Source organism: Pelobates fuscus, chromosome 5, assembly GCF_036172605.1.
Source record: "Pelobates fuscus isolate aPelFus1 chromosome 5, aPelFus1.pri, whole genome shotgun sequence".
NCBI classification, from domain to species: Eukaryota; Metazoa; Chordata; class Amphibia; order Anura; family Pelobatidae; genus Pelobates; species Pelobates fuscus.
Window position 1 is genome coordinate 271,925,567 of NC_086321.1, and position 19,672 is coordinate 271,945,238.

At 40.4% G+C, this 19,672-nt stretch overlaps 1 protein-coding gene across 4 annotated transcripts in view; it reads right to left on the minus strand.

Annotated features, from left to right (window-relative positions):
* Positions 1–19,672, minus strand: part of PTBP3 (polypyrimidine tract binding protein 3) — a 258,869-nt gene that overhangs the window by 11,571 nt on the left and 227,626 nt on the right. For all 4 annotated transcript variants that reach the window (XM_063455301.1, XM_063455302.1, XM_063455300.1 and 1 more), the window contains 3 exons: positions 2,497–2,571; positions 1,822–1,958; positions 908–941 (listed from right to left, as the gene is read on the minus strand). In XM_063455301.1, coding sequence (XP_063311371.1) covers positions 908–941; positions 1,822–1,958; positions 2,497–2,571 — 246 coding nt within the window. The remainder of the gene's footprint in view (positions 1–907; positions 942–1,821; positions 1,959–2,496; positions 2,572–19,672) is intronic.

Consider the following 19,672-nt stretch of genomic DNA (forward strand, 5'->3'; position numbering starts at 1 on the left):
ACCCATACAACAGGCAGAACTGAGTAAGATACAGAGAATAACATACAGAGCTGGGAGCAATAAAAGGATTCTCATAACTATCTCACACAGCCAGGATCACTGTGATTTATTACACAGAGCTGAAAAAAAAAAAAAAAAAGAGAACCCCAACAAAGTACTCGTCTGTAAAATGCGTTAGCTCTCTCTATTTTCTTAGCCCTTTCTTAGCTCTCCCTCTTATGATCTCAACTTCAGTAGTGCTCCTGCTATAGTACCTTTAGCTTTCTATTATATATTGCTGCTGTTATGAAACATGTCAGCGACTGCATTAGCTCTCAGCACCAGTGTGCACATGGTTAAAGCATCAATATACTGATAGACGCGACGCCAACCATATCAGCTACTACTAACTCACAATTAGCTCTCAGCACATAGTGTACAGTGTTAAAGCAGCAGGATACTGATAGACTCCTTATTACTTTTGCAGCCAGCAATATAATTAATATGCAGTAGCTGATATGGTTAACAGAAGCAGCAAATATTACAGATTAAAACAGAATCATATCAGTTCTCAGAGTCACAGTCATAGTCATAGTCCTGCAGATTTAAGCTTCACAACATGAGTGTCTCGGGTCTCTATAGAATATGATTGAGCACTTTAAAGAAGATGGTGGCTATGTGCAGTAGGAGTTATTAAAACTAATAATGACAGACAGACCAGTGCCCATATCTTTTTTTGGCTTACCACCTGCCTCAACAGAAAAGGAAGTTTAGAGTTTCTAACATACTGCAAATAATTTTTGTCCTGACATAAAACCTAGTGGGACGCTGCCCCAAGTGCCCCTATGGACAGGCCTCCACTGTTGGAAGGTATATATACAAGTTACACCACAATTAAAGGAGTAAATGTAAAAATTCAGTAACTTACCAAACAAGATAAAGAGACCATGAGGTAAGATAACCTGTGGGAGATAAACATATAAGTATGGTAGGACCAAATACAGACTGGCAACAACTGAAAGACATTAAAGGACCATCTTCTTAGTGAAGAAAGCCATTTATTTTTATTTCTTTAAGTATGTATGCCAGATGTTTTTTTTTCTTTTTACATGTGCTCTCTATCAATTTGCTTATAACAAAGATTAAAATAAAAAAAATAAAAAACTGATGAAGAATGATGTACATCTACACAAAAAACACACATACAGACACATATATACCAGTACATCAAAATAACAAAATTCAGTCCACTGAACTTCAAAAATAGCTTTTAACTGGGTAATCTATTTTAAAGCACCAGACACTGGAAAAGTAATGAAGTCTTGGGGATTTATTAGATTATAGGATCAACCACTTCGTAAGTCTCCCACTATTTACAGAGTAGTTCAAAATATGAGCAGTAAAATCCCTCAAAAACAATTCTTCCACTGTGAAGTATGGGGCACTATACAATATTTACCACCTTACACAAGCAAATGGCACCTGCTATGGTCTTTGAAAAAAATGCATACAGCTTGCCAGTTATAGCGACCCTTTAAAGGCCAGAGCTGCAAAAAAAGGCAACGGCCTGTCGAGCCAAATTCAACTGCAGCCTTTTAACAGTATAGTGGATCCAGCAGGCCGCGAGAACCCATTTTATACAGTATTTGCTGGGAGAGTGAAAAGTTTGAAACCGGTTATGTCCAACACCCTAGAAGTGGATTATGTCTAATTATAAAGACTAATGCTTTATTTCTTCATAGCATTGCAGTCAAGGTACTCTGCAACTGCCCCTAGACCCTAGAAAACGTAATTATACAGAGTTATAGCAACTTATACATTTATACCAAGAAAGCAGCTTACATCGGGGTTTAGGTTGCTGACCAACAAAACAGAGTGTCCTGGCATTGCAGTTATGCCAACCATACGTCCAGTGATGGCAGAAGTGGTGAGCGCAAGTGGGCCCAGGGCACCTCCTGGAACACCCTGCATCGAAAGGCCTGAAAAGAAAAAAGGTTTTATACTTTACTTCATCAATAGGAAATCAATTGTCATACGGTCTCCAAAACAACACTTTGAAGATATAGTTTAATTATTTATTTATTATTATCAATTCACCACTATTAGGAAAATTTTGATAATGCATGGAACCATCTACAGAGTTCTAAATCTATAAGTCGGGATATCTATCAGGCAGATCTTCAGCTTTTAATATCACGATGACTAGGATCATGTGATACTTGGCTCAAGGACAGACGGGGGCTATCTGGCTTATAGTAGAACTGCTATTTAAAACAAGCCAATAACAAGGACATGTGTGTATGGATGAGTGTGCATGAGGACATTAAAATAAATTAACTGTTGTTACAGTCATTGAAGGAAATACACAGAAATAGATGCTTTTTTTAATGAAAAACCTTGAAAATACATTTAAAAATGTCTGAATGTGTTTATGCACGTTAATAAAGATTGCCCACAAAAATTGAGTTTTATGTGCTTTATTAATAAAATGAAATCTCTTATTTTGGCAAACCTCACCTGCCTGAGGGAAACCAATAGCTGGAGCAAATCCAGCAGCTGCAGCATACGGGGATGAGATGATACCTGGAGCCCCTAAGGGAAGAAAATATATACATATTTAAAAACAACTATTACATTAATCAGCAGATAAGGAAATGTAATAGACAGAGTTCTGATGTCCATATAATCAGACTCCCTTCCCCATTCAAAAAGCTCCATCTGTTAAAATACTTTTTTGCGTAAAAATTGGAACGTTTAATATTTTTACCTAACCAAATAATTGAAAATCTGGTTATCTTTATCACTAGAAGATTTTGTTGTTTATGGCAATAGGAACAGCATAGGAGGAGAACATCACAACTGTAGACTGATGAGATTAATGATAACACAATTGCTGGAGCATGCAATACCAGCAGCCAATCCGAACTTCAAGAATTTCTTAAATTGAGCTGATCAGTTCCCAGCATTCCACACTTTTTTTTTTTTAGAATGAATAAATAAATAAATAAAAAAGGTTAAAACAAATGCTTGTTTGAAACGGTCATGTTGAAAGCCCTCTATTACCAAGCAAGGTTCTCTTTTATCAAATATGCGTGATTACTTAAAATTGTAAAATATTTATAATAAATTTAATAAATATTAAAAGAAATTCTTTGCTGATAGATTATACACCAGATACACCCACTTAGCAACAATGTACTATTATATACTGGACTTGTACTTAAAGGGACACAATAAGCACCATAAACATTGCAGCCTATTGTAGCAGTTATGGTGTTGGCTATTGGTGATATCACCCAACTCTGTGTTAAATCATTTGACACAACACTCTGACAAAAATGGAGGGTGCCATAGATGCCCATAGCCTTTCCCCTTAGAACCGTCATCTTCCTGCTCTGCTCTCCCACGTGCCCTGCTGTGATGCTGGGAGCTGGCATATGACTTCACTCCGGCCCTGACATCACTAAAAAGCGTGAGACCGAGCAGAGCAAGAATAGCAGCAAGATGACAGCAGCCACACTGGACCCCAGGGAAAGGATCCATTCCAGCTCTCCCAACATTGTAAATCGAATTAAAACAAATATTTTGTGAGAGGGAGTGTGTGTCAGTGAGTATGTGTGCGTGTCTATGAATGTGTCTGTTTAGGTAACCGGCCCCACCCTCTGATTGCATGGGAAAGGCGTTTTTATTCACCATTTTCCCACGCCATGCGGTTTCACAGCAGCTTGTCTGCCTCCATCGCTGAGTAAATCAATCTTGATGATCTCAGCCAATCCAATGCTTTCCCATAGGAAAGCATTGTGAGGCTTTTCTGCATAAACGGCAAAACACTACACCAATCAGCATTTCCTCAGAGATACATTGAATCAATGCATCTCTATGAGGAAAGTTCAAGGCCTCCATGCAGAGCGTGGAGACGCTGACCATAGGCACTGTGCAGCACTGGACTAGGAAGTACTTCTAGTGGCCGTCTGAGTGACAGCCACTAGAGGTGTTACTAAGAACCAATGTAAATACTGCCTTTTCTCTGAACGTAGAGCCACTAAAATGGAAGCCATTTCAGTGATTCCACTGCACATAAAGAAACACCTATCTGCAGGCTGCAGCAACAAGTGTCAGTCTAATAGTTTTTCTGCAAGGGGTTAATGAGACAAGATTCACAAGGGGTGATCGACGTGATAATTAGCTGTGCTTCATAAATGCATTGAGAAAAAATAAAAAAGCATAAATTAAAAGAGTGTTTAAGATTTCCATATGAAAGTCGATAAATGCTACGCTAGCAGAATGACATGCGTACAATAAGATAATTTAAACCTGTCAAAAATCTAAAGTGGCTATGACACTTTATGTGACTACCATACATTTAAGATGGGGGGGGGGGGGGGCGGGAAGAAAATTCCCCTTCCACAACATGACAGCTTTACATTTTTAGAAAGATATATAACTAAATAATAATAATAAATAAAATGTGATAGGACCGATCCACCACATCTTATTAATGATGACCCTTGGAATGCTGTCATTTTACTGACTGACACGATTAGAAACACATTAGATGCAAACCACTGAAATACAGGTTTAAAGGCTCAGGGACAAAAACAGCTACCCAGTGGTAGATAATTAATGAAAGATTCCTAACAAAAGTATTAAGAAAAAAATACAACACACAACTTCAAACTAGCTTTAAAACAAAGAAAGGTTATTAAGGTAAAATTAATTTGCAAAAAGTTATACAGGGTGGGCAAAAATTCAGAGTAGAGTAATTAAGGAGGAGCAGGGGCGTACCTAGAGCATTTGGCACCTGGGGCGGACCCCCTCACCCACCCCCCAAAAAAAAACCTGTAAAATGTTTTCCTTTTTTTTTTTTCTGTATTGGACAAATTTGGAAACTTTGCAAAACCGCTGTCAGCCCCCTTCTACAAAACCCTTGTGTGCCCCACCACCTCCTACAAAACCCCTGTCCCCCCAGTCTACAAATCCTGTACTGCCCCCCTGTCTACAAAACCCCTGCAAACCCCATCTACAAATCCCCTTATAAAGACTGTCCCAATACAAAACCCCTGCCCCCTTCTACAAAATCCCTGCAGCCCCACACACACACACACACATTTACAGGCAGACAGTCACACACACAGTCAGAGACAGTCATGCACACAGTTACAGGCAGACAAACACATACACATTCACACACACACACACAATCACAGGCAGACAGTCACACACACACAGTAAAAGGCAGAGCAGACAGTAACATGCACAAAGTCATAGACAGTCACACACTGTTACAGGCAACATCAAACAGTCACAGGCAGACAGTCACACATACATAGTCACATGCAGACAGTCACACAGTCACAGACACAGTTATAGGCAGACAGTTACACACACAGTCAGTTACAGGTAGTCACACAGAGTCATAGCCAGGCAGTCACACTCACAGTTATTGGCAGACAGTCACATATACAGTCACACACACACACAGTTACAGGCAACATCACACAGTCACAGGCAGACACATACACACAGTCACAGGCAACATCACACAGTCACAGGCAGACACACACACACAGTCACAGGCAACATCACACAGTCACAGGCAGACACACACACACACACACACTCACAGGCAACATCACACAGTCACAGGCAGACACACACACACGCACACACACACACACACAGATACAGGCATGCAGTCACACACACACACACACACACACACACACACACACAGTTACAGGCATGCAGTCACACACACACAGTTACAGGCATGCAGTCACACACACAGTTACAGGCATGCAGTCACACACACACACACACACACACACACAGTTACAGGCATGCAGTCACACACACACACACACAGTTACAGGCATGCAGTCACACACACACACACACACACACACAGTTACAGGCATGCAGTCACACACACACACACACACACACACACACACACACACAGTTACAGGCATGCAGTCTCACACACACATACACACAGTTACAGGCATGCAGTCACACACAGAAACACACACATACACAGTTACAGGCAGACAGTCACACACACAAAGTTACAGGCATGCAGTCACACACACACACACACACACACACACACAGTTACAGGCATGCAGTCACACACACACACACACACAGTTACAGGCAGACAGACACACACCACAGTTACAGGCATGCAGTCTCACACACACACACACACACACACACACACACACACACACACACAGTTACAGGCATGCAGTCTCACACACACACACACACAGTGTTACAGGCATGCAGTCACACACACACACACACACACACAGTTACAGGCATGCAGTCTCACACACACACACACAGTGTTACAGGCATGCAGTCACACACACACACACACACACACACACACACAGTTACAGGCATGCAGTCTCACACACACACACACACACACAGTGTTACAGGCATGCAGTCACACACACACACACACACACACACACACAGTTACAGGAATGCAGTCACACACACACACACACACACAGTTACAGGCATGCAGTCACACACACACACACACACACACAGTTACAGGCATGCAGTCTCACACACACACACACACACAGTTACAGGCATGCAGTCTCACACACACACACACACACAGTTACAGGCATGCAGTCACACACACACACACACACACACACAGTTACAGGCATGCAGTCACACACACACACACACACACACACAGTTACAGGCATGCAGTCACACACACACACACACACAAACAGTTACAGGCATGCACTCACACACACACACACACACAGTTACAGGCATGCAGTCACACACACACACACATACAGTTACAGGCATGCAGACACACACACACACACACACAGTTACAGGCATGCAGTCACACACACATACACAGTTACAGGCATGCAGACACACGCACACATACACAGTTACAGGCATGCAGACACACACACAAACACAGTTACAGGAAGACAGTTTTACAGACACAGTCACACACACACTATTACTTACAGACTGGAGCTGGAGGAGGAGTGGATTCCCTGAAGTCCTTCCCTGGAGCCTGTTAGGTGGAGAGGCAGGGATTCCTTTTTGCTGCACCTCCATGTGCAGCAGTAACAGCAACAGGTAAGGGCCGTATTAAGCCCCCGCCCCCGCTGTCGATTTGACTCTGCCCCGATTCTGCTTAGCCCCGCCCCCACTTTCCTTCCGTGCAGCCAGTTCAGCTGTTCCTTGCGTGTGTGAGCTGTTCTGGCCGCACGGCACCCTAACTACCATGGGGCACTGTGCGGCCACAGCTCACACAGCCCCCACACCAGAGTCATGGCACTCCCCACCCTGGTGGCACCCGGGGCGGACCGCCCCCTCCGCCCCCCCCCCCTTAGTACGCCACTGAGGAGGAGGCAATACATTTTTTTATTAATGAACCAATTTCAATGATATTACATATAATTAATGCTTAATGAATGGAGATCTGTTTGACTAGTTACAGTGACATATTTCCAATGAGCTCCATTTGCCACCTTGCAAAGTTGGGCAAATATGATTGCATTCTTTAAAAATTAGTTATTGTTTAAAGCTCTAGTGCTTGAATGGCTTCCTGTGGGATCACCCTGCACATGGTGCATTTGGTAGGTTGCAATTGGCACTGATAAATTATCCATGCATTTTCTGTACCCCAGAAACCACAGTTTTGCTTATTGACAAAGCCATTTAAATGAAAATGAGCTTCGCCAGACATGATTAGTTGATGAATAAATTTGTCGTTTTCTCTGGCTAATTCATTGTTCCTTTGTGAAATTACCCTCGATAAAACTCCAAAGACTCCGTTATAATATGTACCTGCAACAACAAAAAAACGGTATTGGGGAGAGAGAGAGACCGTGGGATTGGAGAGGGGGAGGTTTTTATTTTAATATTTAATTCAGCAATGGAGGGAGTGCTCAGAGGTAGGGAGAGTGACAGGGGAAAGAAAATTTTCCCCAAGGGAGAAGCTCATTAAAGGAACACTATAGTCACCTAAATTACTTTAGCTAAATAAAGCAGTTTTAGTGTATAGATCATTCCCCTGCAATTTCACTGCTTAATTCACTGTCATTTAGGAGTTAAATCACTTTGTTTCTGTTTATGCAGCCCTAGCCACACCTCCCCTGGCTATGATTGACAGAGCCTGCATGAAAAAAAAACTGGTTTCACTTTCAAACAGATGTAATTTACCTTAAATAATTGTATCTCAATCTCTAAATTGAACTTTAATCACATACAGTAGGCTCTTGCAGGGTCCAGCAAGCTATTAACATAGCAGTGGATAAGAAAATCTTAATTAAACAGAACTTGCAATAAAGAAAGCCTAAATAGGGCTCTCTGTACAGGAAGTGTTTATGGAAGGCTGTGCAAGTCACATGCAGGGAGGTGTGACTAGGGTTCATAAACAAAGGGATATTACTCCTAAATGGCAGAGGATTGAGCAGTGAGGTTGCAGGGGCATGTTCTATACACCAAAACTGCTTAATTAAGCTAAAGTTGTTCAGGTGACTATAGTGTCCCTTTAAATCTGTTACCAGTGCATGGACGACATGGAATTTTTGCACAGAATTCACATTAGACAGACTCAAACAGTTCTGGGATGGTTAAGTCGTGTGTGTCAGGGGTACAACCAACCTCTGGTACAAAAGTTCAGATTTTTGTGTATGAACAGACTACTACAACTATGACCACTTCAAATCACAGAAGTGGTTGTGGTGGTTGGAGTTACCTTTCAAGAGATAAATCCATCCTTTTTGGGCTCTTTATATTTCTAAGTTTAAATAGAGCCCTGTAATAAGGCACCTGTGACAAGGAGCTAGGTCAGGTTCCACTATAACATAAGTCAGGTCATACTTATTTCAACTGTGAAACTATTTTTTGTAGGCTACCACCATGTAAAGTAGCCAAGATGTGATTGAAGTGTAAACTAAAAGGTTTAATGAAGCATTAATGTGTAACAAAAATATAGTATGAACGGTTAGAAATTACAGCAATGTAGACTCCCCAATTTGAGGGGCTAAAGTAATTGGGCAAACTAAGAATCATATATAAAATGTCCATGTTCACTGGGTTGAGGTCAGGTGACAGTATATTTCACTATTTTGCTTTGACAATTTCTTTTGTTTACTTTTATGTCCCTGTTCATCTGTATTCTTAAGCATTCTTAATTTACATAAACATTTGCATGAATGTGAGCAGATAGTGTAGCCCTAAACTATTTAGAATGTATCCTGCTGCTTCTGTCAAATCACCAATAACCCAGTTTCATAGGCCACCATACAAGCCCAAGCCATACCATTGCCTCTAGCATGTATCACAGATGATGTAGTATCTGTCAGATTATAAACCGCTTCTTCTCTTTTGCATACGCTGTCATTTATCTATCCCCAAAAAAATTGGAGAATTGGGGAGGATTTTTTTTATATACCCTATAAACCCAATAACTTCAACTTCAAATGTGTTGTTGAAATCCGCTAAATTCATTAGAAGCTTACCAATGTCCATAATTCTCTCTCTCTATAGATATTATATATTCACTCACACACACATATATATACACACACACACACACATACAGACATATTTGTAGTGTGTGTGTACATATATACACACACACACACACACACTACAAAGAAACAAGGAAAACTACAAAATCCTTTCAATTATAGCAACACACCATTGTTGTTACACAGCTATTACATACAATGAATCATAGAAGGTAAGCAAGACAGATCAAGCAATTGTGTCAATTGCAGTCTATTGCTGCTAGTAGTTGGGGAATTTGAGAAACAAAATGTAGCCTGGAATTCCAGCTGATACAATTCATGAGCAAACATGTCCCAAAAATCAGGTTATATGAATCTACACTGCAATGAGCAGAGGGTGTTCACAGGTCGATCCAATTTATCTGTGACTGGCAAGATGTTTACATCACTGGAGGACAGAGCTCACACCTTTAACCACATTGTGCATTAATACACAAAGTAATTCTAAATCTATGAGACCACTTCCTGGTTGAGAAGGGCATCACTAGAAAAGTATCAGATTTAGACATATTGAGACATGTTTTAGACGTTTTCCTTTTGTTAATAGGCAATTTTTCTAATGTTTTAAAATATGGGTGGTTAACCCTTTCTCTGGTGTTCCTAGCTTAGGTGACTCATTACTTGTGTCAAAGAGGACAACTCATTACAGAAGATTCTTACTATGCACCTTTACTCTTTACCTAAGCAACACAAGAGCAGAGGAGTTCAATTATACAGAGCTTCAATTCCTGTGTAGACTCAAAGGATTTCAGTGGGAAAGACCCCTAAATTTGTACCTAGTACCGTCCTTGCAGTAATTTCAGGTACCAGCTCGGCTACCCAAGTTGTTACTTTTGTAAGTGTAAGTGAAAAATTAGTAACATATTGCACTCTTGAGAATCTCTTACTGTGGAAAAATATAATAGAAATGCACCAGGCAGTAAACAAAATAAACGTACAAGGAAAATAAATCCAAATAACTGGGGGACACCACTAAGCCAGAAAGTACAAGTTTCATGTCTAACAGGAGACTCTTTTTCAGCAAATTAGGTTCAAACTCCATGAAGAACAGCAAGCAATACTGTATATAGGGCCTTCGCTGTGCCACTCTCCTTTTTTTTTTTTAAATGTTTTTGTTTTCTTTCTAAATCTTTATATTTTCACCTGTTGGTACCCTGCTTATCAAAACATTCACCTGTTCCATCAATGCTTCTGGTTCACAGTATGGTCCCTGTTTCTTGCATTCACAAGAGACAAATTGACTGGCATACATCCCAATACTGGAAGGTATGCACATCACGATGGGTTAGTGGGGCTGGGAGGGGATGCAACCAGTGATGTGACTTGTACCACTGGCGAATCCCACAGGTCAGATCCGCCCAGAAAAGGAGTGGACGCGCCAACTGAAGGACGGAATGGGTCTGTCTCGCTGGTAGAAAGAGGATAGTCCCCCTTGTGTCCCTGGATGTGGGACACCTGATAACTAAAGCGGGACCCCGAAATTGGGACTGTTGGGCGTTATAAACTCTGTGAGATTTACCAAAGTGTCACCGATACTTTTACTTTAAATTTCATAAAATTTTGGTGTGATTTATTAAATGTCAGATTTTTTTTTTACCTGTTTTTTTTCCACCCTAAAAATTATTTTTGATTATGTGTAAATTTTTTTCATCAGCACAACAGAAAGACACAAAAGATCAGTTATGCCACTATAAATTTGGCAGTCTTATGAAATAGACATTTGTGCAAGACCGGTCAACATTCACTTTGAAGATAACTTTTAAGATAATTTTAATAAATACAATATAATGATGAAATTTAACAGCCACCTTCAGAACACTGATGAATATCCCCCAAGGTCTGTTATTTCCAAAGGTTCCAGCTAACACAGAAAGTACCTGTGTATTAAAAACTGCAATCTAAAGTGGTCTGTTCAGAGTACAGAATAAACAAATATGCAGGGCCGTCGGGTCCTATAGGCGGCTTGAGCAGTCGCCGAGGGCGGAAGTTTCGAGCTCCCTCCTGCCAGTCACTCAGTGTAGCGTGGCCGGGCGGTGCGGAGCACGGTGCAGTCTGTTTCCTGTACCCGGCCGGACTGAAAGGAAGTGCGCTCTCAGTGAGCACTTCATGTCAGTCCGGTCGGGTAAAAGAAACAGAAGCTGCCCAATGAGGGAAATATGGAAGGGGAGGAGAAAGATGGGAGGTGGAGGGGGGCTGAGAGGAGAAAACACTAAGGGAAAGATGGAGGCGGGGGGGAGGGGAGACCACTAAGGAAAAGATGCGGGGGAGAGACCACTAAGGGAAAAATGGTGGGATGGGGGGGTGACCAATAACGGCACACATACACAGAAGCACACAGTGCATCTCTTACACACACACACACACACCTTCTTTTAATGCATCTCTTACAGACACACACACTTCATTACATTACATACACACCTTTCAACCCTTACACATACAAGCACAGATTATTATTATTATGATATTTATAGAGTGCCGTCAAATTCTGCAGCGCTTTACAATGGGTGGACGAACAGACATGTAGTTGTAACCAGACAAGTTGGACACACAGGAACAGAGGGGTTGAGGGCCCTGCTCAATGAGCTTACATGCTAGAGGGAGTGGGGTAAAATGACACAAAAAGATAAGGATAGTATTAGACTAGTGACAGTTGCAGAAGAGGAATCAGTTGGGAGCTATTAACAGTTTAATTGATACGCTTTTATGAAGAAGTGGGTTTTTAACGATTTTTTGAAGGAGTGGAGACTGGGTGAGCATCTAACGGAGGAGGGAAGCGAGTTCCACAGGAACGGTGCAGCCCTCGAGAAATCTTGAAGGCGAGCATCAGAGGTGGGAGTACGGACAGAAGATAGACGTAAGTCTTCAGCAGATCGTAAGGGCCTAGACGGGACATACTTGTGTATAAGGGAGGATAGATAGGTGGGAGCAGCATTATGTAGAGATTTGAAAGCAAGAACCAGAATTTTAAATTGAGCTCTATATTTTATAGGAAGCCAATGTAGGGACTGACAGAAGGGTGAGGCATGGGAGGTGCGGGCGGACAGGAAGATGAGCCTCGCCGCCGCATTCATTATGGACTGTAATGGGAGCACATAAGACCACTGAGAAGCGAATTACAGTAGTCAAGGCAAGAAAGGACAGTGGAATGGACCAACACCTTACTCGCATCTGGCGTTAAGTAGGGGCGGATTCACACAATGCATCCATAACACACACACACACACACTGCATCTCATATACACACACATACACTACATCCCTTACACAAACTGGTATCCCTATACACTACATTCCATAAGAACACACACACACATTACATCCTCTACAATAGCACATACATCCCCTACACACATACACTCCACTCCCTGTGAGTGAACTCATAGGTGGGCTTTGTAGGCATAAGGCTTATGGGCGGGCGTTGAAGACATACTCACGGTCAGGCCCTGGGGGCCAAGACCGTGAACTTTGTAGGGAGCCCCCAAAAAATAGAGCTGCTTCCTGTTCGTAGATTTTTGTGAGCCATGCCTCCAGAGAGCCTGTTTGAACACCAGTGGAGCCAGGCTGCAGCCTAAGCCCATAATCATCTTCGTGTCCTCATCAAGTGGTAAGTAGGCAATCCAGTATATTACTAGTGACACTAATCCCTAATTTACCTCACATTAAAGGGACACTATAGTCACCAGAACCACTACAGCTTAATGTTCTGGTGTCCATAGCCTGTCCCTGCAGGCTTTTTAATGTAAACACACTGCCATTTCAGAGAAAAGACACTGCAGCACTGGCGTTGGCTCATATGGCAGAACATATGGGTAGGGAATTGTGGTGTCACATGGTGGGCAGGACCTATGGGGGGTAGCAAATTTTTTTTGCCTAGGGCAGCAAAAATACTTGCAACGGCCCTGCAAATATGTAACGAATAGTATCAGGTAAAGATTTGCTAAAACCATATTTACAAGCAATGTAGGGCAAAGCTTGTTACAGTTGTAACTTTAGAAAATAATTATTGTAGATGAAATCAGTAGGTGTATGTTAATTAAAAAGCTCCACAGCTGATTTTGAAATATTTGTGTGCTGACCAAGCCCTTTTGTATTTTGTATCACTAGTCAGCCACACTCTACTGATATAAAGAGGTGATGATATAATACTAGAACACTTAATAAAAGTTTCATTTTGAAGTAATTAAATCACAATAAGAATTGGTGCTGCAAAAGTAAGTTATACAGTCTATTTTGGCCAACAATATGTGTCATCTTTAAAAGAAGTATTGTAGGTTAGCAGTTTGATATGTGAAAATAAGACTACACAAAAAAAGTGAAATTATAGTGACACCCAGTGTCCACATGCTCAAAGAACGCACAACTGAGAATTTAAAAGGATTTTACATTATTAGAAATATATACAAGAGAGGAGAGGAAAGGCGTAAATTTTTTTTATTTATTTTTTTTAAAAAGGACTACAACACTTTATGATGTTCAAAGGGAATGGTCTAAACCATAATGAATCCATACACCAAGCATGGACACACTGAAGGAGAAAGAGTGGTTTCAAGTCAGCTGACCGTTATGGCAGGGCTACAATTCAGAACCGGCTTGTACCCACAGCCAATACACACAGACATAACCTGAACTATCGAGCGCAATCTGGACTACCGATCAATGCTACAAAGTAATATCATTTCAAGAAATATACTATTTTGCTTTATTTTCACCATCCACATACACCCAAGCATGCAGGACAAAGAACAACTACTCAGGTGGGGTCTATCTGTTATGAAGCAAGGGAGAGACAAAAAAAGGAGCCCTATCAAAATACATTACGCTATCTAGGATAATTAGCAGTCACGTTAACCAGCTCCAATCATAGTTACCTATGCACTAATCCCTTTTGAAGTGTTCTCATATGCACGACACACTGACACACATGCAGATACACACAGTGACAACATACAGATCCATGCACTAACACACAGATCCACAACCTGACACACACAGATACACATACACACACACACAAATATCGATTCACACAGATATAAAGACACATCTACACAACCTGACACACACAGATACAGTCACAGAGATCCGACACGCATGCAAAAAAAACGACGCACATGTAGATACACACAGTGACACAGATACACAACCTGACACACATACACACAGATGCAAACACACATGCATATACACACACTAAGAACATATAGATACACACAGATACACAGGCACATATACTGACACACACACACACTGACACATATACACATCAATTAGCCATTTACATCCGCTCCCAATCTTAGAAAACCATTCCCAGCCACCACCTGGTGATACTAGATTATCATTTACAGGTTTTTAAAAATTTTGGAAAATTGACTTAGGTGTGCTATAAATATCGTTGTTGGTCACAGCACTAAGGTCCATGTGTGGAACTGACTTGACTTGCGCTTCTAAGCGGTCTCATCATTCCACGCTTTGACGTAAAGTTGCCCATCTGCAGGTGCAATATTATTGTGGTTGCATTATTTGTTCTAAATACTCCCATGTGAGACCATTTTAGATTATCTTTCTAATCCACGTTTTCTATATTCCTATTATAGCAACTTCAAAGAGACACAAAGCACATCAATACCTTGAAATGTGCTTGAAACAAATGGACATATTTACACACACACAGACAGACATACTGCCACACACACACACACACACTAACAGACATAATGCCACACACATGCAAAATTTACAGGTTGAGGCACAGACATCACTACAATTTTCAGAGTGGCTTTAAATTTGCCCTTTTTACCACCCACTATTACACTGATTGTTGTAAAGTATTTTCAGAAACATAACCTATCCTTTCCTACCTTGTAGGTTGGTTTTCCTGCCGTCCAGAATGGTGGCTGACGCTGCTGAGAGGCTGCTCTGGCTTTCACAGTTGCCCTCATCTCTGCCTCCGTCGTCTCTCCCGGGCAGGTGCTCTCTCTGGGAGGAAGTGACTCGCAGCTGTCACTTCCTCCCATTCTGCCGGTAAGCAAGGTGGCCCGGACACACTGTTAAAGGGCCACAGCGCCAGACCGGGCCCCTGCTGACAAATGCCCATCAGGTGGCACTTAGAGCCATCCGGTGGGCCTCCTTAGTGTGTGGGCCCCCCGGCTGCAGTCGCACCGGCAGGTCAATGAGGGAAAAAAAATAATTGTTATGGGCAGCAGTGCCCACAGGGCAGCTGCCGTGGGCCCCCCAAAATAACTGGGCCTGGGGCAGCTGCCGCGTGTTAAAGACGGCCCTGACCACAATGTTTCTATTGCAGGGTTAATCTGTGCAGGGTTAGTAGTGGCCAGCTTCTTACTCCAGAACCAAGTGAAACTGTAATCAAATGCTGTAGATACCTATTCAATTCTCTATCAGAAGCACTGAAGTGGAGCAGATCGTAGCTTAAGCAGAGGAGTCCTGGCAATGAAAACGGGTTCTCTCTTTTAAACTTTAATTTTTTTAAAACCAAAAGGGAACAGGGGAACAGAAGGGGACCTACAGTCCTAATAAAAAATATTGTTAACATTATAATTTTCATTAATGAAAATATAGCCAAACAAAATAGCAGGTTTCAGGTGATCTTCATTCAGAAGATCACACATAAGGGAAGAATGTTATCATAAATATGAATTAGCTAAACACATACATAGAAACATAGAATGTGACGGCAAATAAGAACCATTCGGCCCATCTAGTCTGCCTAATATTCAAAATACTTTTAATTAGTCCCTGGCCTTATCTTATAGTTAGGATAGCCTTATGCCTATGCATGCTTAAACTCCCTCACTGTGTTAACCTTCAGTTGGAAGGCAATTCCATGCATCCACTACCCTCTCAGTACAGTAATACTTCCGGATATTATTTTTAAACCTTTGCCCCTCTAATTTAAGACTATGTCCTCTTATTGTGGTAGTTTTTCTTCTTTTAAATATAGTCTCCTCCTTTACTGTGTTGATTCCCTTTATGTAATTAAGTGTTTCTATCATATCCCCCTTGTCTCGTCTTTCCTCCAAGCTATACATGTTAAGATCCTTTAACCTTTCCTGGTAAGTTTTATCCTGCAATCCATGAACCAGTTTAGTAGCCCTTCTCTTAACTCGCTCTCTAAAGTGTCAATATCCTTCTGGAGATACGGTCTGCAGTACTGTGTACAATACTCCAAGTGAGGTCTCTCACCAGTGCTCTGTACAATGGCATGAGCACTTTTCTCTTTATTCACACAATAAATTAAAAATTCACACAATTAAGAATTCTCAGAAAAAGGAAACACACCAATGACATATAGTATATAATTATCCAGATTCTTGATGAGTCTATTGGCATGAATATCCAGTTTATCTTTATTATTGTTATCAAGAAACATGTTCTATTATTATTATTATGATGGCATAAGCTGGGCAAAATCAAGAATGTTACCAATACATCCAGATGATGCACTGACATTAAATCTGGACATTTGTTAGTTACAGTTTCTTTGCACTTGTCTATTTTGCAGTACATAAGATATGCCACAATGCAAAGTTTGAAATGGACCTTGTGAAATCTCAATTTTTTCTTTTCTTTTTTTTTTTGCAATGGATCCCCCAGGGTGGTCCACATGACCATTTTTAAAAGGTATACTTTACTATTTAAAGTTATTTAATTTACAGGTGATTAAAGGGGGTTTTATTATTCCAGTCACATAAATTTTGCTGACATGACAGAATAAACAATTTCTGTGGAAACTAAAGAAACGCAAACAAAACGTTTCAGCTATCTACTCTTTAACCATTGTCTTTATAAACATATGTAAACTGTATGAAACCGATATTTGGATGAAGATGCTGTGTCACCAACTAGCCCAACGTCCGATATAATTTTAGTGACATCTTTCGCTAGACTGTTTATCTCAGGGAGAGAATGATCTTGTATTGACCATCTGGGCACTTGCTGAGGCTGATAGGCATTGTAGGCCTACATGCGTTCAAGTGAAAAACATGCTCATGTGTTGGATGTCCATAGAATGTAACAGGCACTTGCTTAACAGCTGGCAGGTGTAACTAAGGGGTGGGGGAGCATGCATGTAATTATATTGGTTCTCCACCCTATCAATACCTAACAGCACTCTCTCCCACACTCATTTAAATGATAAACTGTCCATAGGCTGTTGCAGCTGGGTAAATATTGTGCCTGGCTGAACTTCACCATTGCAATAAATTTAGATGACTGAAAGAAAACAGAACTGATACAAGGGAATATGGTTGAAGATGAATGTTAGCCATGTGTAATCTTGCATTCAGCACAAAAAAAGGCAGTTTTGTTAGTCTGGTTACTTTATTATTACCATATTTTACCATTATATATATATTTACCATATTTTACTATTATATACACATACACATATTTATTTTCAGTGTTGTTGTGTAGTTATGTAGTCAGACTAAATTACTGTTAAACACAATTACATTACTGTTACCTTGCACAAACAGTATTTTTTTATTAATGACATTACACATGGCCAGGTCTCCGGTTTCCTGTAAGTATCTACAGAAAGCTGAAAGTCTTATTACATACCCCCTAGAACTCTTCTTAAAAGAGGTTTATGGGATGTGCACGGTGTCCATTTGAGAATACAAGTACAGGTATTTAAATACAGGTACTTTCTCTAATCTGCAAACTTCAAAGATACTTTTTATTACTTCCAACAAAATGCATTCAAAAAATAGGTTTGTTATGATTGCTTTTTTTTTTCTTCGAAGGAAGGGAGAATAAACTCTTGTCAAGTCCTACCAACCTATGTTGGTAGTCCTGCATATCAAAGAGAGGCACAGAACTAATCTTAACTTCAGGCTACAGGTAGCCAATTCTACTGTGCATGCTTTAGCTGCCTCTAATTCATCATTTATTTCTCTTTAATGAAGTGTAAAGATAAATATACAACTTTATTTATTTAGAGGTTTTAAAACCAAGGATACAAAAAAAAAAAAATCAATAAAAAAAAAATCACTGGTTATTCTTTTTAGAATACTGCACAACTACCGTAACTATAATCGAGCTTGACAGGCCATTAAAGTTGTTATCTACGTTAACAGATTGTTCATTCGTAAGCATGGGAGGGGTGCGCGAGGACCGTACTATAGCTATTGAATGCTGAACACACAAAAATTAAAAAACAAAACATTAGCCTGTAGGTTTTATCATCATGCATGACAGCCCCATCCATTCAGTTTTCTAATTTCCATTCAACAATGACAACAAACATTTCTTAACACCAGATGTGAGTACACAATAGACACCAGCGAAAACTGGCTAAAATAAAAGCACAAAGATTTGTGATGGTATAGTATATTTTTGAAAATTGACTAAAACACAAATTATAAGGAAACTGTCACTTTTCTTGCCTGATAACATTTCCCTTTCCTGTACATAATACCAAGGTTTCTGAAATATTACAGAGATAGAAAGAAATCTATAGGAAAAAAGAGCAACATGATTACTGTATTATATATATAGGCGGAGGGAACAAACACTATCTACTTAATTCAGGTAAAGCCAACAGCGGGCCAAGTTCCAGGAGATTGTGTGCATACAAACTAGAGGGGGCTCTTCTGCCAATACTTGATTCATGTATAGCACATGGCCAATAAGGTTGAAAGTAGAAATGAAGCAGGAGTGGTTAGAAGATAAGCAGCAGACAAACAAGATTAGTTACATCTAATTTGATTAATTTTTATTGCATGAACTATCCTGGAGCTTCTTGGAGCATCCTTCTGAAAAAAATAATTTTGCACTGATGAACGGCACAACATTAAAGGGAAGTGCAGTGAGTACTATATATCTCTACAGCAATCCAGCGGCTGCCTGATCCGCCTAGCTGTTGCAACGGCAATGGCTATAGTGATTATGGTGCTTACCGTTCCCCTTGAACGGTTTCATGTAATTATTCAAATAATCTAATGATAAAACTTAACCTATCTCGACATATACATAGAGCTACTGAATACAAACCTGATTTAATTTTCAATTAATTAAATCTGCATTCAAGTTTTTATATATATATATTTTTTTTCTTGTTGTTCTTACACCTACTGCAGAACATTTTGTTG